Genomic DNA, 21,753 nt, shown 5'->3' with positions numbered 1-21,753 from the left:
CCAGCAGGAGTATGAAAAATGGCATAAGTAAAAGAATTTTATAAATCTGCTTCTTGTGTCAACCAAGTATTATACTTTTAGCATGTGGCCTGAAATTTAATTTATGACACTAATGTAGTAAGTCTCCCCACTCAGCATCTTAGCAATGACACTTGGTATGTCAATTTAACAAAATTTTTTAATGGTTTCACAGACAAGAATCATGACTCTATTCTGATTGAAAAAAAAAAAGTTAAAGTTTTGCCTACTTCACCCCAAAACAAGTTTTTAAAAACCTATTTTCCACTGTAAATTATACTACTACTGTTTGCTATTGTGGAATTGTCCAATAGTTTTCAGTTCAGGGTTCTTTGAGTGCCACCTCCAGTGCTGTGGGCCAACAGGGTGCTACTGTTAGCCAAAGACAAAGGAAGGGGAGAGGGTGAAGCCATGTTTGGAAGCAGTGATAGAGAAGGAAAGGCAAGAGTAGAGACTTGTAGGCACTATGACTGGTAAATGGAGAGAAGGAAGGTAGATATATTGCATGTGCAGTAGACCAGGTGGAAGGGAAGTACAACCAGGAGTATTGGAGGTGGATTCAAACTTCTGTACCATGTTATAGATAGGAAATTGAGTAAGGGTAATCTTGAAGGAAGAGTACAGTGTGTGAATAGTGTTGTGGAGGTGAGAATGCGTTCATGTGTTTGAACTTCAAGAACATGATCCTGTCTGACATTCCAGCTTCAGACTTTGAAGCTGGAAATTGAGGGTGTGATGCTGAATGTTGTCAGTGTGCATACCCCACAGGCTGGATGTCAGGAATTCTGGAGTAAGTTGGATGCAGTGGTAGAGTGCATCCCCAAGGGGGAGAAAGTGGTGACTGGAGCAGGCTTCAATGAACATGTAGGTGAAGGGAACAGAGGTGACTAGGAGGTGTTGGGTGGGTATGGTGTCAAGGAGAGAAAAGCAGAAGGACAGATGGTGGTGGATTTTACAAAAAAGATGGAAATGACAGTGGTGAACATGTTTTTCAAGAAAAGGGAAGAACATATGGTGACATAGTTGCCAGATGACTGGAAAAATACAGCAGAAGTGGTGAGGGAAACTGTGTTTAGTATATCCTCTGGACAGAGAAAAGAGGACAGGAATACAAGATAGAATTCAAAGGAAGAAGTTAGCAAAAAAAAAAAAAGAAAAGAACTGGGCTAGTCAGGGAGATGAAGAAATAAGAATAACTTTATTGATCCCAGAGGGAAATTCATGTCTGACATAAGTAGACAAGAGTACTGGGAGACTAGGTGTATGGCAAAGAAAGAGGTGGAAAAGGCAACAGAAAAGGCTTATAGTGATTTGTATGAGGATGGACACTAAGGAAGTTGTAAGGAACTTATATTGATTGGCTAGGCGGAAAGATTGAGCTTGAAAGGTTAAGGTTACTATGAATAGAGATTCAATTCAATTCAGTTTTATTTATATAGCACCAAATCACAACATCAGTCACCTCACGGCACTTTATATTGAAAGGTAAAGACCCTGCAATAATACAGAAAAAATCCCAACAATCAGATGACCCCCTCTATGAGCAAGTGCTTGGCAACAGTGGGAAGAAACACCTATTCCCTTTTGACAAGAAGAAACCTCCACCAGAACCATGCTCAGGTAGCCATCTGCCACAATTGGTTGGGCATTAGGAGAGGGAGACAGGACAAAAGCCACACTCTGGAAGAGAGCCAGAGATTAATACCAACTAATAATTAAATGCAGAGTCCTGTATAAGCACAGAGTGAAGAAGAAACATTCAGTGCCTCATGGGAAGCCCCAAGCAGCCTAGGCCTATTGCAGTATAACTAAAGGAAGGTTCAGGGTCACCTGATCCAGCCCTAACTATAAACTTTATCAAAAAGGAACATTTTAAGCCTATAAGTTATATTATAAGCCTAACAGAGCAGCTGTCTGTCTCTCGAATCCAAGCTGGGAGCTGGTTCCATAGAAGAGGGGCCTGAAAGCTGAAGGCTCTACCTCCCAGTCTACTGTAAATACCTTAGGAACCGCAAGTAAGTCAGCAGACTTAGAGCGAAGTGCTCTGTTGGGGTGATATGATAATTTGAGGTCTTTAAGATAAGATGGGGCCTGATTATTCAAGATCTTGTATGTGAGAAGAAGGATTTTAAATTCCATTCTGGATTATAAACAGGGAGCCAATGAAGCAAAGCCAGTATGGAAGAAATATGCTGTCTTTCTAGTCCCTGTCAATACTTTGCACGCTGCAGCATTTTGTAACAACTGAAGGCTTTTCAGGGCGCTTTTAGGATAACCAAATAGTAATGAATTACAATATTCCAACCTAGAAGTAATAAATGCACAAACTAGTTTTTCTGCATCACTCTGAAACAAGATGTTTTTAATTCTAGAGATATTGTGCAAATGCAGGGAAAGAGTCCTACATATTTATTTAGTATGAAGGACATATCCTGGTCAAAAATGACTCCAAGTTTCTTCACACCATTACTGGAGGCCAAGGTAATGCCATCCAGAGTACGTATCTGGTTAGACACCATGTTTCTAAGATTTGTAGGGCAAAATTTAGAAGCAGGAAATTAGAGGACATCCAGGTCTTTGTGTCTTTAAGACATCCCTGTAGTTGAACTAATTGGTGTGTGTCATCTGGCTTCATGGATAGATAAAGCTGGGTATCATCTGCATAACAAAGAATATGTAATATGTATATGTATATGTAATGTTAATAGAATGGGTCCTATCACAGACCCCTGTGGAGCTCCATAATTATCCTTCCCTGTGAAAAGAAGACTCACCATTTACAGATACAGCCACTTAAAATGGCCACTCCCAGCCACTGGGGGTCCTCCCTCCTTCTCTGGGAGTGTATCTGCTTTCCACTATAAACACACCCGTTTGAGTCAATTGCAGAGTGTCACCAAGAGATGGGGCGTTATTCACAAAAACTTTGACTTGTATAGTTTCAGATTGTTTTGATAGGTTTTATGCTTAAATATTTTCTCCTGCTGAAATATAAAAACTTAATCAAAGTTAAATTTTGAAAATGTAAAATGGATGGATAAAACTTTATAGTCAATTTGACCATTTAAACATTTTGCACTGCAAAATACACAGCAAACCAAAAAAGTTTTCTCAGCAAACATTTCTGTGTTCATCCATTTCTATTTAATACAATAAATATATACAATTTTGAAAAACATGAAATTAAAAAACAAAAGATCATACTAGAGATCCAAAAGCAGATGTGCAGGTTGTGTCTGATACTGGGAGAATTTTGCATTTATTGAACAGAACAGAAAGCATTTATTGCCATCAAACACAGAGCATGATGAAAATGTCGCAGCTGCCATAATTCAGTGCCTTTCCCTTTAAAACTTAAACAAGAAAATAAGAAAAATACTGTAAAACCAGTATGTATATGTATATCAAACAAAAAAAAAAGAAAACACAAGCACTTACAAGTGAATAAATATGTGACAAATATACAAAATGTACCAATATTGCCATTTTATAAAGGGATACATAGATTTTACAAATGCCAGTTATTGCACAGAGGAAGGTTTCCTGAATGTACTAATATAGTACAGTGAGATAGTAGAAGAAGAGGTAAGCAGAACTCTAGTTGACAAACAGCATCCTGACGTAAGTTCCTGAGTGGTCCAAGTGTTCCAAGGCTGTGTGGAGAGCAGTGGAGAAAGCATCCTCCGTGGGTGTGGGTCAAATTTCTGGGGCTTCGAGGTGCTGGAGGACAAGCCTTTCAAAACACTTCATAACTACAGATGACTGGTCTGTAGTCGTTAAGATCTTTTATGGCTGTTTTCTTAGGAACTGGGATGATGGTGGCTCCCTTTAGACAGGACGGGACTTCAGCCAGTATCACGAATGTGTTGAATATCCTGGTTAGTACTCCTGCCAACTGATCTGCGCAGGCACGGAGCACTTTGCCCAGGACCTCATCTGGTCCAGCAGCCTTCCATGGGTTAACAGCCTTTAGTGTGCACCTCACCTGGTGTTCCTGGAGAGTGAAAGTTTGGGAATTGGGGGATTGACAGGGCACCAGGGGTGTGGCTGGTCTGAATGACTCGAAGCGGGTGAATAATTGGTTGAGTTCATCCGCTAACGAGGCATCTGCATTGACAGCTGCTGATAAGTTGACTTTATAGCTCGTCAGATGCTGGATCCCTTGCCACACTTGCAGAGAGTCTTTATTCACTAGGTGTGACTCCACTTTCCTCCTGTACCCCTCCTTAGCAGCTTTAATGCCTCTCCTGTGGTCAGACCTAGCCGTACTGTACAGAGCTCTGTCACCTGAAGTGAAGGCAGAGCTCTGGGCCCTCAAAAGTGCCTTATCTCTGAGGTCATCCAAGGTTTTTGATTAGGATAGACCCAGATCTCCTTGCTCACAGTGACAGTGTCTGTGCAGTACCTGATGTATGATAACATAGCTCCAGGTGCTCAAATACAGCCCATGCTGTACTCTGAAAGCAGTCTTGCAGCTGATTGAGAGCACTTTCAAGCCAGGTGTTGACAGTCTTTGTCACAGGTTTGGTTTTCTTCCTGAGGGTGGTGTATGCAGGGACGAGAAGCAGAGAGAGGTGGTAAGACATGTCCAGGTGGGAGAGGGGGACAGCTTTGTATGCCTGCTTCAGATTGGAATAGACCCGGTCCTCTAGTTGGACAATGTACATACTGTACAAATCTAGGGAGCATGGTCTTTAGGCAGGCTTTGTTAAAGTCAAAGGCTCAAAGGCTCCTTCTGGGTGGACCTGCATTAGCTTGTTGATGTGATCATGCAGGAGTGACATGGCTACGCTAATGTTAGCATCGAGTGGTATGTACACTGCTGTTATAACCACTACAATGAGCTCTCTGGGCAAGTAGAAGGGTCTACACACGACTGAGATGGCCTCTAGATCCGGACAGCAGTGGGTGTAAATGAGTCTGCTGTTTGTGTGTGTGTAGATGCAAAGTCCTCCTCCTCTCCTCTTACCGGACTCCGTGTTGTGATCGTATTGTTTGCTGGGATGTCCTACGTTTTTTCTGTCAGGTTACAATTTAATATTTTGATTTGATTTTGAAAATGTCTGTGTAATGTAAATGTGACTGAGGCAGCAACCCTCATGGTGCCTTCCAGAAAATGGGACATTCAAAGACCACCAATACAATGGCAGCTAGACTACTGTGTGAATTCCATAAATTTAAGGTTTTCCAACTTGACACTCAATTATTGTTGGTTTATTTTTTGCTGTTGAAACTGACAATTTAGAGCCAATGCTCTCACTATTGCCTCAAGTTCACAAGAATGGTCTGAGTGTTGAAGTTTTCATGAATGCAGCCTGGAAACAGTTTTCTGACAGGCATATTCTAACTTATCAGGTCATGGAATGACCTGATAAGTTAGAATATGCCTGTCAGGTCATTCCATGAGGTGGAAATGACTTATGCATATTTTTAAAGAGCGCTGTATTATAAATTCAACTGATGTCACAAAGTTTACAGATGTCTTAACACCAGATTTATTAATATACTATGGGTTGCATCCTTTTAAAAACTGAATTTTAACAGAGGTATCTACTCAGAAATTTCTACAGACAGGCAGAGATGGGGGTGGCAGGGTGTTTCTTGTCTGTAGGAAGTGTCTTATTTCACACATGATCTTTGAGAGGTGAAAAAGTTTCACTGTGATGCAAATGATGTCCGATAGCTGAACAATAAGCACTAAAATGAGAATGTTCAATAAAATACAAAGTGGACTGTTTTTTTGACAGTGTTCTGTAAATACTTTCTGTCGATTCCTCTGAAGAGGACCAAGTACTCTGGCAGAGGGGTATCAGTCGTGGGGGTGGGAGAGAGGCAGTTTACTACATTTTAAAATTATGCAGTCCATAAATTATTTGTAAAATGTATGTATCCCTTTATAAATCATGTAATTGGTGTGCCTATTTATTTATTTATTTATCATCAGTCTTAAGAAAGCTTGAGAAATCATCAGTCTTAAGGCATCAAGAGGCTCTTGCATCTTAAGCCACACTCACACACACTGATTTAAAAAATACAATAGAGGGATGTCTGTGGTTGGGGATGAAATTCGGTGTTTGTGGCTGGGAGAGCTGTTGTATGAAAACAAGACTGAACACTAACACTGTGTTAATTCTCTCCTATCTGTCAGCATATGCAGTTTTTGCACCTATAAATAAATACTGCAGTATTCAGTTGGACACTTTTGCTGAACGTGTGTCCATTGTTGCATTTTGTCACTTTGTCACTCCTCTGTGAAAGAATCACAGAGGAGATAAACTCAGTTTAGGGACAGACACCTCAGTGCATTAAGTAATGCTGAAATTAAGCAGCATAACTGCGATTGTTGCCGTTGTGACTGTTAATTTATTTGGAAAGCTGGCACGTCAGGAGCACGTGTTGTTGTAAGGGCCAAATCTTTGGGTCGCTCCGCTAAAGCAGCTTTTCACTAAGTCTTAACCTAAATGTCTTGAACAGAGCTCCACATATTTCTGCCATGCACGCACATACAGCATTGTTGCACTGCACTCTGTCATATCAGATCTATATGAGCCGTTCACTGGCAGAACCCAGCAATCATCAATTCACATTTAAATTTCAAATTTACTTTGTTTAAAAACATTAGCAGTGCAGTTAAATAATCAATTTATGCTTTCCAGGTCAGGTTTGTAAATGAGAACTGGTTCTCAAACATTTTCCCTGGTATAATAAGGGTTAAATAAAAAAAATATAAGCGTGAACGTGAAAGCATTTTAGCTTTCACGTTCATTAGTCAGCAATAACCATCGAGTGCAAGCAGCTTGTTTGGCGTGTTCAGCTTCTACTTTATTGGCTGCAAGCAAATATCTATATAAGTGTTTTCAGAAAAGTTCAACATTATGATTCTGTTAGAATTACAGAAGTGAGCAAATTTAAAATTTATCAATATACAGCATAGCAGGCTGTAATTGAATGTGTTTCCATTATCGCTGCTCCTCCTTGTGGATACACAAAAACATTACCACCAGTTTTCCTAAGCGCTGCTTAGGGGCGTTACCGCGTGTGATCGCATTGCCCACGAGCGGGGGATTGAGAGTAACAACTGCAGAGGTGAGGAGAACACTGCAGAGGGTCAACCCCTGGGGTTGGGGTCCCAGGCAGAGTTCTTAGAGACTGCACACCAGTTGTCTGATGTCCTGACAGATATATTTAAAACCTCACTGTCCCAAGCCAGAGTCCCATCATGCCTTAAGATATTAACCATCATCCCTGTGCCAAAAACCTCTTCAACGCCGTGTCTCAATGACTGCCGCCCCATTGCACTCACCCCTGTCACTATGAAGTGCTTCGAGAGGTTGGTGATGAGGCATCTGAGGCAGAGCACTGATGTGGCAGAGGACTCCAACAGTATGCATGCAGGCGAAACCGCTCCATAGCTAATGGCATTGCGGATGTGACCTACCAGGCTCTCACTCACCTGGAAAACAAGGACTCCTACAGTATGTGAGGCTGCTATTCCTGGACTTCAGTTCAGTATCTAAGCTGGCAGCACTGGGAACCTCCTCATCCTTATGCAACTGGATCCTAGACTTCCTAACCTGCAGGCCACAGAGGGCCAAGATCACAACAACACATTGTATGCCATCATCCTGAACACCGGCTCCCCGCAGGGCTGTGTGCTCAGCCCACTACTATACACACTAATGACCCACGACTGCAGAGCTCACTACAAGAACAATCTTGTATTGAATTTTGCAGATGACAGTGTAGCTGGTCACATCAGCCACAGGGACGAGTGAGTGTACAGGAGGGAAGTAGAACACCTGACACACTGATGCAAAGATGACAACCTCATCCTAAATGTCCAGAAGATCAAAGAGATGGTGATGGATTTTCACAAGACTGGCCCAGCACCCCCTTCTCTCTACATTGAGGGAGTAGCTGTGGAAATGGCCCCTTCCATCAAGTACCTCAGTGTACACCTCACCAACACACTCAACTGGCACACCAACACCACAGCTGTAATAAAGAAAACCCACCAACACTTGTATTTCCTGAGGACGTTAAAGAGGGTTGACCTAAAGACAGACATCCTCAGGTCCTTTTATAGAGCGTGTCATAACCACCTGCCTCACTGTGTGATATACTGTGTGGCAGAGAAGGAGGCACCGCAGAGTGTGGTTAAGTCTGCACAGAGAACCATCGGGCGCAGCTTACCGCTGATCAAGGACATGTACACATGTACACCACCAGAGGCAGGGAAAAAGGTACTTGCATTCTCCATAACCACACCCACCCCGCACATGGACTTCAGTGACCAGCAGTGACCAGTGGGGTGCAAACATATTCCACAGGGGCCAAGGCACAGCAAGCCCCAGACCCAGAACCAGCCATACACATACACATACACACACACACACACACACACACACACACACACACACACACACACACACACACATATATATGTATATATATATATATATATATATATATATATATATATATATATATATATAAAGACAAAGACAAACGCACAACAATACACACTCATCCACATAGCTGGAGCTAAAGTTTACACATTTCTCAGTTCCAACTCCTCCCAAGTTCCATACTGCTGCTTGAGATGAGCTGCCAGCCATAAACAGGCTACAGCGTAGGGCTTTAATGGAGGATCGGCATAGAAGAAGGAAGATAGGAAAGGAATGGGGGGGTGCAAAGAGAAGTAAATGAGGTGGAATATTTCTGTTTGAACTCAAACCTGATGGTGTCATTATGAAGACTGCTCATTTATTTTTTCATTCACAGGCAGCGTTGCATGGTAATGTGTTATACAAAAATGACACTATATATGCCTGGAACATGTAGCATAACAAATAATGTTCTACTTTCATGATATAATAGTTATATTATTTTACAGTTTTTGGTTGAGTGCTGGCACCTGGATTTGATTGATTTTTGCTGATTGGGTTACTTAGCGGTTGTTTCAAGGGTAAAAGTGTAATTTATTGATTGCCATTGCCACAGTCTTGTGTAATCTGAGGGGCAGTCTCACTTGTTAATGCATGATCATTACCTTGGCGTCACATTTTATGACACTGGGTAACTACCCCTTTAGTCTAATTTTTTTTTAACGTGCATAGAGGATCCTTTGTTTTGAGTTATCAAAAGGAGTACCGAAATGCAGAAAGTGGCAGGAATAAGACAGACCACAAAAAGCAAACTTTTAATTGAGCTTAAGACAGTCCAGAAGAACTCAAAGGCCAGTAGATGAATGAAACAGAAACAAAGAAGACAACAACACTGAGGCAACAACAGGACTATAAATATACAGGGAACTAACTGGGGACAGGTGCAACTCGAGTAGTGGACAGATAATAACAAAGAACTGTATACACAAGGCAACACTGACAAGTGATTTTGGCAGCATGGCACTCTAAAAGTGCCATGTCACCATGCCATGAATATTGATGTTGTACTTTGTAGAAAGGGCCTGTGCCCAATAGCCAGTTGTACACAGACACTAATATTTTAAATTCTGTTTAAACTTCAGTAAAACATTATCCATCCATCCGCTCATCATTTTCAGGGTCTTTGGGGGTGCTGGAGCCTAGCCTGGTTGACATAGGGCAAGAAGAAGGGTACGCCCTGTACAGGCCACCAGGGCTAACTGCTGCAGAGCTAGCACAGAGAGACAAACAACCATCCACACTCATTGGGCAATTTAGAATCACATATCAACATAACCCCACTAAGTGTTTGGACTGTGGGAGGAAACCGGAGTACCTGAAGAAAACCCACACAGACACGGGGAGAACATGCAAACTCCACATACAGTAGAAAGACCCCGGGCGGCAATATTAGGATGAGTGCAAATAGGTGAGACAATTTATGACAGAATACTGACATCACTTTCGCTTTGTTACATTTTAATTTGTGTCTATTTTTAGATTTCATGAACCAAGTACTGCTTGCCCTGCTTGCTCTGACAGGACGTCACTGTTCTGTGCACATTATCGATTCGAGTCCCGCACATATTTGGTGTTCAGCATGTTGCCCAAGGATTTGGAACTTTCACAATGGGTGGCAGTTTATGCCATTACACACCACTAACTTTGAGATCTCTGTTGGTTCTTCCTACCAGCTGCATCAAGGTCAAGGGGTTCTGACTGAGTAGTGAGAATGTGTAGCTTATTTGAGTAAATAATGGGAATTACCACCTCAATAATAATGTAATCTTGACATACTAATTATAGATCAGTGTACAGTGTAAGGAAAAGGGAGTGGTAGATGGAGTTAATCATAACCTTTTACAGTAATTCAAACAACAATTAAACCTGCCATTCACCAGCTGACTATCATACCTTCCTTTTTTACCTTACTACTTGAGGGGCACACTAATTCCTTCATTTGTACTTTTGTTACAGAATGAGATAAAAGTGATATTTTACCTCAGTATATGCTACAGTGTCAATATAAAAATATTTGTGCCATATTTTTTCTATATTTGTCACATTTAAATGTTTCAGATTCCATCCATTCTCTTCCGACTATCCTGTTCAGGGTGGTGGGGGATATTATCCAACAAATTTTAATATTAGACAAAGATAACCAAAGTAAAAACAAAATGCCATTTTTAAATGCTGATTTAACTTATTAAGGGAAAAAAAGGTTATCCAAACATACCTGGCCCTGTGTAAAAAACTAATTGCACCCTAAAACTAATAATTGGTTTTGCCACCCTTGACAGCAAGAACTGCAATCAAGCGTTTGTGATAGCAATTTAATTAGGAAATTCCAAAATGTTCATTTTCTCTTTTTTGAGCCATTCAGAGGTGGACTTGCTGGTGTGTTTTGGATGATTGTCCTGCTGCATAACCCAAAGTGTGTTTAAGCTTCAGGGCACAAACTGATGGCTGGACATTGTCCCGAAGGATTCTGTGGTAGAGAACAGAATGTATGGGCCTATCAATTACAGCAAGTTGTCCAGGTCTTGAAGCAGCGAAGCAACCCTAGACTATCAAAAGTCTTGAATCATCAAGATGAGCCAATACTTTGTTTCCTTTTTGTCAGCAGTGGCTTTTGCCTTGGAACGTTCCCATGGATGACATTTTTGCCCAGACTCTTTCTTATTGTTGAGTCATGAATACTGACCTTAACTACAGCAAGTGAGGTGTGTTTTTCTTTAGATGTTGTTCTAGGTTCTTTTGTGACCTCTTGGATGTGTCGTTGGTGTGCTCTTGGAGTAATTTTGGTAATTCAGCCACTCCTGGGAAGGTTCACCAATGTTCCAGGTTTTCCTCATTTGTGGATAATGGCTCTCACTGTCACAGCTCGTAAACCAATAGCTAAATGCAAAACCAGTAAAACAACTTCAAGTTTACAGTCTTTATTTAACACAAGTAAGGCAAAATTTTCCGAGCAGTGTCTGGGAGTGAGTGGATGAGGTCTAGGTACTGGGAAGCCACTGAGAAGAGAGAGAAAAGAATATTAAAGTCCATTCAACTATAGTTCCTATGCTATGTGAACTGAGTTATCTGAATGTCTCTGGCTTACTTGGTTTCTGGGAGGTTATTACTGGGAGACGGGGGAGTCAGGCACTGCGGGAGTCCGGAGCTTAATGAGTGCTAGAGGGCGAGGAGGCAGGTAGGGAGGTAGGTGAGTGGTGAACATATACAGTAGAGGTCCAGGTGGCAAGTGATCCGAACAGGCAAGGCAAGCAGAGTAATTCAGCAATAACACTCGAGGTGGAGCTGTGGAGACTCTCTTGCTGACAAAGAGGATTTCCTGGAACAAGGGAGAAAACTGGTGAGTACAGGATAAATTGTTGCAAAGATAGTAAAGGTCCTCTGATTACCACTGTGGAAAGCAGACTATCTGGTGAAGAATGGATGGCACAACTGGTCCTTGAACACTGAAGCTGGATGAGGAGAATGAATAACAGGTGCATGCAACCAAAGAGCAGGAAACCAAAACTCCACCCATCCGAGAGGAGCCTGTCTGCGGAATAGCTCAGCAGAACTGAAAGGACTCTACTCAGCTCACATCATGACACTCATTGTGGCTTGTTGGAGTCTCAAAGCCTTTCTAACCCTTTCCAGACTGATAGATGTCAGTGAGTGCTTCTCAGCAGTTTCTTTAAATTATGTAATGTTTTATTGTTTTTTGAGATCTTTTAACTGACTTCACTTCTATTTAAGTGATTTCTGGATTCAACAGTTCCTGCAGTAATCAGGCCGGGTATGGTTAAGGGGTACTTGCTTTTTTTTTCACAAAGGGCCAGGTAGGTTTGTTTAGGTTTGTTCCCTTTATAAATGAAGTCATCATTTAAAAATTGCATTTGTATAAACATGGGTTAAGTGTGTATTAGAAGTGATATGATATGCTTCATGCTTCTCTCAAAATTTGGGCACATGCTCAAGTGTGGTTCTTTAGATACAAAAATTGTTTCTATTCCCAGAGGGTCAAATGCTGCTTCATTGTCAAAGCCTCCTAAAGATACACACAGGGTGTCCTTGGCATCAGTGTTTACTACACCACCTAAGGCCAAATAGTGGCAATGTCTCACTAAGGTAGACATGGTGACAATGGCATAAATGGCAAAAAAGAAAAAAACTAAACTCAAAAGTCAACTACAAGACCACAATATGTGTCCAGTTTGGAAGATTTGCATTTGCACTTAGTTGATTTCTTTTTTGTTCACAGTTTTGTATGGTTTAAGCATACTAAACTATCTTGGCTAGTTTTTAGGAAGGCTCAGTGGTTTGGGTTATAATAAATTAGTTCACAATGGTAACTCTGCACAGTGAAAAAATATGCAAAAAAGGTACCCAGTGCTTTCAAATATAACACCGAGGGGTCCCGAGAAGCATCCATATGTGACAGCTTTGGAGTGAGGCCATAATCAGCCCTGTGGCAATTTGCAGAAAGCTGCTAAGTGACTCAGAAAGAGTACATTTATGAATATGAAGATCAGCATATGGCTTTCATTATTGCTATTACTTGGAATCACCACCATAAATCTAAAGGTAATTGAGCTTGAGTGTTTTTCATAAACAAGATGGAAGAGTGTCAGTGATTATCGACACACCTTCTTGGCTTTGTCTCCAAATCTTATGTTAATGTAATCACTAATAGAGAGAAAGTGCTGAGTTGCTCTTTGCTCTGTCATTACAGTCTTGCATAAGTGATGAAACCATTTGCATCAGTCTCAAGAGTTTTAACAAATACACCTAACAGTATTCTAAGCTGCCAAAAACCTTTTTTTTTTCTCTCATGGGCACAACCCTTATTTGTTCTCTCTCCCAGTTTGTGTTTTTGTGACTCTGTAGGTCTGTATTTATCAGATTATGTTCTCTAACTTGCTGCAAATCACTGTCAGACTTGTCTGAATCCCACTTGCAGCTTTTACTGATTTATCTATATTCACTCTCCTTTTCTTTATTCAGTTTCTTTTTTCTGTCTTCTTTTCTTCTGTCATTACTCACTTTCATTTTCTTTGTTGCTCATTTGTCTTGCATTCAGTATCTGTCAGGTTTACCTTATTTTTCTCTTTAGTGAGCTGTCTGAACTTTATGAGCTTTCTCTGTTATTTCATCCACTTAATTCTCTTTCCCTCTAGTCTAGTCTAGTCGTTGTTTCACTCCACAACACCACTAATTCAAAGACTGCCTTCTGTCTCTTTCTCTAGGATGTTCAGATAGTGAGTACAGATGAGAACCAGGTCTTCCTTGCACTTCAGGAGTGGTATCAGTTGGACACATACAACCTGTACCAGTCAGATCCCGAAGGCATCTACTACTCCATTGTTCTGGAAAATGTTCGCAGCACCAAGCAGCCAGAGGAGAATGTCCTCATTGACATTCTGGAGGTGAGATGGGGTTGGGATTTAAGCCACAAAGACTTGAAATAGTGTAAAAATTACTTACCTGTCAAATTGCTCCTTAAAAGTCCAAAAAACCAATGTAGTAGTCAGTCTCAATATTGGGAGGAAGAGGAGAGAGGGAGTGTTGAATGGGAAAAGACTAGGCACTGGATCATCTCCTCCTTCCTATGTGGCATCCCTCACTCTGGACTGCACTTTCACCACATGGTTTGGATGGAGATCGAAGGGTGAACAATATATGTGGATGAATAAGGGCAGACTGAGACAAAAGGAGCATAAAATACAGACAAGAAGAGGTTTGAAGCCAGAAGTACAAAGAGAATACAGGCAGGTTTATATATTTGATGATTTAAAACAATTTGTTTTTCTTGTGTGAACATCAGTGCTACAGAGAACTGAGGAAATCTGCAGAAGCAGACATGTCTGACATGCTGCTTGGCTTCGGTTAAATGCCTTGTTCATTATTGTTTCACTCTTTAATGTTTCATCTGCAGAGGTCTGTGGCTAGCAGCATCATAGCCACAAAAACCATGCAGTATTGATTTCTGTGAAATAAACCTTAACAGTCCAGTGGGATTTCACATAATACAAATTGATCCAATAGTTTCTGCACTTTGGATTATCAGGTTTCAACCACTGCTCAGGCTCTGTAGTTCAAAGTAAGGTTACATTCCAGTTAAAGCTGTTTTAGATTGATTTAGATGATTTGTAGATTAAAAGCAACACTTTGTAATATTAAAAAAAGAAACAGCATGATTTTGTTTTACTAACAAAAAGTTGAACATGTAAGTGTTAATGTCTATAATGTCTATTCCCTGAAGGAGAGCACTGAGGTAAAACACATCAGCTTCTTTCCATGCAGTGGAGTTGCTATTCTACTCTGGACTTTGTCCAAGTGTAGTATCCCACTTATCCTTGTTGTCATTTCACTCTCTGTTTTAGTCATTCATGCAGTTGTTCATTTGTGTATCACCTGAGTTTTTTGCCAATTTCTCCAGATAAATGATATAGAAGCTATGAAACAAGTAAATGAGGAATTAAGAGAGAGGGAGTATTGGATGGGGAAAATAATAGCCAGTGGATCATCTCCTCCTTCACATTAAAGGAAGCATTAAAAGCATTAAAAACAAAGTGTTAATATCTGTGACTTGTGTTGCCTGAATGCAATGAGTTAAAAACACATATAAGATGGGTTCTCATGCCCCGATGTGCCTGGGCAACCTTGTCTGTTGTTGACACGACACACATGGGTGGTAAGAAAGAGAGTCCAGTGCAGAAATGCTGTCATCCTTAACAGTCCAAGTGGCACTGTGGCAATCATAAATGTCATCATACCCAACAACTGTAAGATCGTTTGAGGACAGTCTACGTCCCAACTGAAACTGTACGAGTTAACAATGAAAAGTGGCAGCTCTGTGCTCCAAAAAAGAGGCCTGTTTGCTTGGGGTTTATGAGCTTTTTGAAAGATCACTGAGAAACCCAGTGCCTGAATGTGTGACAGAATGAGTGATAACTGCGTGGATGCCCCTGTCTCAGAGGGGAACTAATGCTGCCTCGACAAACATTTTGTGAAGGTGCGAGGAGCCAGGGACAATCCTGTACTGGGGCACAACGATGACATACAGTAGAACACCCAATGTGGTCACCTGAACATCTAACACACCTGAAGTGGGAGTTACAATCTGAGGTTGCAAAAATGCCATTTTGTGTGCAGGGGGTTTATGCTTGGAAACTGTTAGTAAAGTGCAGCACCTTCTGGCATTGACTACCTAAACTGAACTTTCTACTGCTGGAGCCCCTCTCCACTCAATCTCACAGCTAGGAGGGACTGAGGTGTCTCCCTCCTGGGTGTTGGGGTCCCACTGGGGGCCCAAAGATGGACCTTTTACTCCAAGCCAACTGCATGAACTTGACCTGTAGGCTGTGCTCTCACATGCAGCACACATACACCAGTAGTGAGTAACTGCAGGCTTGTGAGAGCTGTCTGGGAGCTTGGGCATTGAACCACACCTGGCGATATCGCACACAGCCTCTGCCTGCTTCTTCCTCAGCTCAATTAGCCTGAATGGCTTTAAGAAATTCCCCAAATACCTGTCAGCAGACACTGGGGACATCCAGGACATCAGAGAGGGTCAGCCACAGATGCCGCTGGGCCACTACTGCTGAAGCCTTCCCTCTGCCCAGGGAGAGCACTGCACAGTGAGATGCACAAGTTCACTATGTTGCCAAATTCAGTCACCCATCCAAATTTTGTTCCACTGTACTTGTGGCATATACAATGACAAATTGAATTTAATCTAATCTAATCTTAAAATCACTGAATTCAGGTGTTCCAGTCACTTCATCAAGCACCTAGGCACGCAGACTGCTTCTAAAATATTTGTGAAAGAAAGGGTTGACCTCAGGAGCTCAGTGAATTCCAACATGGTGAGGTGAGGTGATGCTGAGGTCCATAGTGTGCAGAGGTCACCAACTTTCTGCAGAGTCGATCGCTACAGGCCTCCAAACTTCATGTGGCCTTCAGATTAGCTAAAGAACAGTGTATAGAGAGCTGGGTATCCAGGCTGATGTCCAGCACATTATTGTTGTCCTGTGAATAGCAAGCTCAGGCTGAAGCTGGCCAGTGCCCTTGCATAGTTCTGACTCATGTGCAGCTACCCATCAACATAATCCATCTGGTCAGCACAGTTATTTACCAGGACATTAGCCTTACTTGTCAGAAGTGTTCTTTGCAAGGTGAAGAGTGTAAGAACTGAGGGATGACTATGATGTGTATAATGATGTATGATGTATGATGTGATTTATATGTGTAGACAGGACCCACGTATGTCATCACCGGTCATCTGCCTTAAGGTGTGATAGATGTGTTCAGTCAGGACACGTAGGGGTGTGATAAGCCATACCACATGTGTTGTGTCATATGTGGACTACACACATGGGTTGGGGTACTACTGCCTTAACTGGTTTTTATGTGGCCTCTAGCTTAATTGTTAACTAATGTTAAGCTTCTGTCAATCAGCTGACTGACTTTACAACTTTAATGTTATATTAGTGCATATGTCACATATGCCATATATTCATGATTTGTGACTGAGGGTAGCAGCATGAATGAAAGGGAAGATGTTGGAGTTATGGTATAAATTCCATTCTGTTTATTATAAATTATCATATCTTCTGTTTGTATATTTTCTATAAGTTGTTTTATGTGCATATGATACTGTTGTTTTTATGTTTGAAATGGGAACACGTGGTGGTATTTCTTACAAAGGAAGTTGTAGTTATCTGCAGGCTGCTCTCAGCCTGCAGAGAACACATATAGGATACGTGTCTCGTATACGCCATGTACATGCGCACATGTCACAGTATGCTTACGACCATATATGGTAAGGAAAAAGCCAAGAATGTTGTTTATTACATGCTGTAAACTGTGTTTGATGTAACCCACTGATCTTATTGTGAAAATCCGAATAAAAGCGCTGCGCAGGAAGCAGTTCGCTAGGACAGATAACTTCCGCTCAGCTGAGAGCTGAGTTCAAGGAACGGATCTCTCCTCCTTGCGCAAGTTCAAAGAGTTGTGTGTTTGTCCTCTGAGTTTTTAAAATGATCTGAACCTATCAGAAGATTTACAAGATGTTAGTGAGACCCGCTAAGCTATGATTTGGAGATTGTAGCATTAACAAAAAGAGCTGGAGGTGATAGTGTTGAAGATGCTATGATTGTCATTGAGAGTGACCAGGAGGGACCAGATTAGACATGAGTACATCAGAGAGATAGCTCAGGATGTGCAGTTTGGAGATAAAATCAGAGGCAAGGTGAGATGATTGGACATGTGCAACAGAGATATAGTGGATATACTGAACAAAGGATGCTGAATATGGAGTTTTCAGGCAGGAGGAAAAGAGGAAGACCGCAGAGGAGGAGGATATGCAGAAGCTGGTGTGACAGTGGAGGAATCTAGGGACAGCATGAGAGATCTGCTGTGGTGGGCCCAAGGGAGCAACTGAAAGTAGTAGTAGTTACATACAGTACCAGTCAGTGTATCCAAACATTTGACTGGAACTGTATATGCATCACTTTATCCAAAATGACTCATAGTTATGACATCATAGTTAAGGGTTTGTTTGAAAGGGTAACTGAAATAACTTGCAAAATGATGCAAATGGTCCTAAACTCTGAAAACTTAATCTCGTTCTGTCAGGTACGTGGAATCAAAGGAGTCTTCCTGGCCAACCAGAAGATCGATGGAAAAGTGACAACTCTAATAACTTATAACAAAGGACGTGACTGGGAACCCTTGATCCCACCTACCACTGACATGAATGGCAAGCCAGTCAGCTGCAAAGCAGTAAGCACCCTCCTTTTTCGGCAGTCACTGTAGTTTCATGTACACCTCCATATTATTTTGATTTTCAACAAATTATTTATTAAGGAGATTTGAAGTAGTGATACAGATTAATTAAGAAAGTGTTGAGAAAGATTATGAGGCAAGCAAAAAGGTCACTTTATACTTATTTCCTTCTTCTTAAAACCAGAGGCATCATTTCCTGTTAGCCATTAAATCAGTACAAGACTACACCGCAGTTATATGGCTTTAACATTGTTACCCGCTAAGCTAGTGTTTTGATGTACCCATGAGATCATTTTCAATGGGTTTATGGTCTATAAGTTTCAGCTTTCATAAGTGGCGTAATTACATAAATATTTTATGTTATAGAAGAGAGTGAAAAATTTAAGGCCTGTGTTAACCACAAACATTATTTCAGGCTCCTAATCAAAAACCCATTCAAAAAAAAACAATAGACATCAAGACAAAGAAACAGGCAGTGAAAATGCTGACTCATTGTGGGGTTCACTGTGTACATAGTCTATGGTCTTGATTTTTACCAAGTATGTTTCTACCAAGTATGGTTATGTGGACTGTATAAGGTACTAGACAACTGGTTCAGACTTTGTATCTATTCACTGAAATGCAGATGGAATCTTGCACAAGCAACAATCAGTCAGACTACTGAGACCTGTGGACTACTGTAGGTTGTTCAGAGTGTAAACACAAAGTAAGAGAAGGAAGGATGAGTGTTGTACTTTGAAAAATGAGTTTGAGATGCCTGCCTAGTGCTGCCATCCATCTTGTTAAAGTTACTGTTGTGGGGGCAGGCTACACAGCAAAGAGCAATGAGTCACCTACAGTCTGATATAAATGCATCATACCTCACAGGAAGATAGAGGGGGTGCGAGATTGTTCCTTTATTTGAACCATCACTTCAGTCAGCTGACACATTTGATGGTAGGACACAGAGATCAGCTCAAGACTCGTTACTATCTCTGAGGCATGCACACATGTGGTTGTTCCCTCTGATACTGACCTCTCTTTCTTTAGCCTCTATTATACCTCAACACAATTACCTTGCCTGGATTCCAGTTATTACATCTATCAGTCAGAGAGATGACTTTATTTCAAAAGCTGACATCACACGCATCGCCTCACTGACATCACAAGTCACTAAGATAGACAAAGCCAGATAGTAGATGTGCTATCCAATGTGTCAGTGTATCAGGCACACACTGTCAGCGCTATCCATTACCTGACAGAGACTGGTTAAAAGAATTACCTCTATACACATAAGAGGTTTATAATTTTTAATGTGGTATGTTGCAGTTTGTGTGTACCACAAAGTAATGCACAGATGCTAAAAGATAAGCAGATTTTTATTGAGCAACTTAGCACAAAGCAAGTATAGCCATACACTGCCATATTTACATGTGCAGGTCAGTTGACAACCATGAACAACAATGCTGAATTTTGTTGTCTGTAGTGACAACAAAAATTCTCAGCTATTAGCCTGAACCAAACTTTGCCTCTAAATGGCCATGTTTTCTTAGGCTTAACCTGAGCCCAAACCTTACCCTTACCCTACAGATGAGTGAGGTGCAGTCTACAGTGTCAGGCCTGTATGGTACTCAGAGGTGTAGTGCTAGCACAGGATGCGCCATCACTTTTTTTTTTCACAAGAGGGATATAAAATATTCATAGTTAGCTTAAACGGTTGAAATTGAGTTGTCACTTTAAAGCTATTTCATGCAAGGTCGTTATAAATACAAAGTGAACAATCAAAACTATCATCATGATCTCTCGGGGCCAAATTTAGTAATGGTCCGCACCAGCTCAAAACCCTCTTTCGGCATCAAAATGCTACTGTAAGGGTTAACAAGGAGGTACAGTGTCAGCTTTGTGACTCAAAGCTGCAGGGCAAATTAATGTGGTGATTCATTTATAAAAATGCACCTATGAGAGTGGAAGGTTCTTTGGATGCTCTAATTACAGAGCACTAATATATATACAAGATGCAGTCAGTTATTTCAATAATTACCTGCCGAGAGCAGCGCAGATTAGCAGCTTAGAAACAAGTGCAGCTGATGAGGGTGTGAGAGTTGTAACAAAATAATACAGTCTAAGTGCAGATTTTACATTTGTTTTCTATGAAAACACCAAATATTGTTTACATCAGATCCCAAGTCCTCTGTGTGTTAATGAAGATATTGTGAATATGCCATGTGGGAAAATGTCATGTTTTTCTGCAGGCTGTGTGAGGCACTTATTAAAGTCTGCCACACTAACACTATCACAATAACAGCTGCATTTGACAGATATTGTAATATGGTATATGAGATTCTGATAGAGAGAAACTAAAATAAACTTTTGGTTCATCCCAAGGACAAAACTTGGATAAAGGTGAAATGTCTTCAAGAAACTTTAAAAATCCAGTTGATTTTTACAAGCTCCAATGACCTGCATGACTGAGAGCCTACACAGACACGCTGAGAAAAGACTTCCAGAGATATTTTAGTTATGTAGTGAGCTCCATACAGAAATTAGCTAAAAACCTGAGACTCGATAAAGTTTTGCTTGGTTTCAATAAAACATTCGTATTATTATTGCACAGAAAGGGACTCGGCTCTAAACACTCAGCATGAGGACTCAGTGAAGAGTTACAGGACAGAGCTAAAGTTTAGCACTGTACTTACAGCTTGGACCCATCCATCTGTCACAACTGCGCACTCTTTCTGATAACATTTTCCCTTCTCTGTGTGCCGTGAAACTCCTAAAAAGTCCAAGTACCAGAATACCTGTGTCCATGCCTTCAGTCACTAAACTGACAGCAGCTTTGTAGCCCTTTAAGACCTATAATAGGACAAGTCCACCAGACCATATGTTACAGTTATACATGCTGTAGTACCATCCTGTGGAATATTTCAACTCACCATACATCAATAGAATCTTAGGAACCCTAATTATAATAATATGTATGAAGGAAATCCGTAGTAACTACATAAAGTAGCTAAAGAGTGCGCTAACCCACAAAGACATTGGAAACCGTTTTCTGAATCTACATATTATGCTAGATGCAGAAATGCCATAGCTGTACATGATAATGCACATGATAAAGCACATAGAGTATGTGTTGCTGCTGGGGCTTTCTACGCGATTTATGCGAACCTATTAGAGGAAGGATACAGTGCTCTGGGACATGTTGAATGCATGATATGTAAGTGTTAATCCTCTGGTTTTATATGCAAAAAAACTTATTGCTCTATCGTGTGCAGAGTGTTATTAAATCTGGCCCATGGGCACCATTACTTTTCCAGATGAGCTTATATATTTAGATTCCTTTGCTACAAGGTAAATGGACTAGTTCTTATATAGTGCTTTTCTACTCTGAATACTCAAAGCACTTATACAACATTACATTTTCCCATTCACACCAGCACTTCCATATGAAACTAAGCAAAGTGCTTTTACTGTCTAACATTCACACACATTCACACCCCAACATTTGGTTCGGAGAGCAACTTGGGTTCAGTACCTTGCTCAAGGA

At 41.0% G+C, this 21,753-nt stretch overlaps 1 protein-coding gene across 1 annotated transcript in view; it reads left to right on the top strand.

Annotated features, from left to right (window-relative positions):
- The window catches only part of sorcs2 (sortilin-related VPS10 domain containing receptor 2), a 410,103-nt gene that overhangs the window by 342,788 nt on the left and 45,562 nt on the right, over positions 1-21,753 (top strand). The window contains 2 exon segments of the mRNA XM_030722668.1: positions 13,685-13,864; positions 18,078-18,224. Of these exon segments, the coding sequence (XP_030578528.1) occupies positions 13,685-13,864; positions 18,078-18,224 (327 nt within the window).

Source organism: Archocentrus centrarchus (genome assembly GCF_007364275.1).
Source record: "Archocentrus centrarchus isolate MPI-CPG fArcCen1 chromosome 18 unlocalized genomic scaffold, fArcCen1 scaffold_23_ctg1, whole genome shotgun sequence".
Classification (NCBI taxonomy): domain Eukaryota; kingdom Metazoa; phylum Chordata; class Actinopteri; order Cichliformes; family Cichlidae; genus Archocentrus; species Archocentrus centrarchus.
Note: the sequence above shows the minus strand (reverse complement) of the source record. Positions and strands in the feature narration are given on the sequence as shown.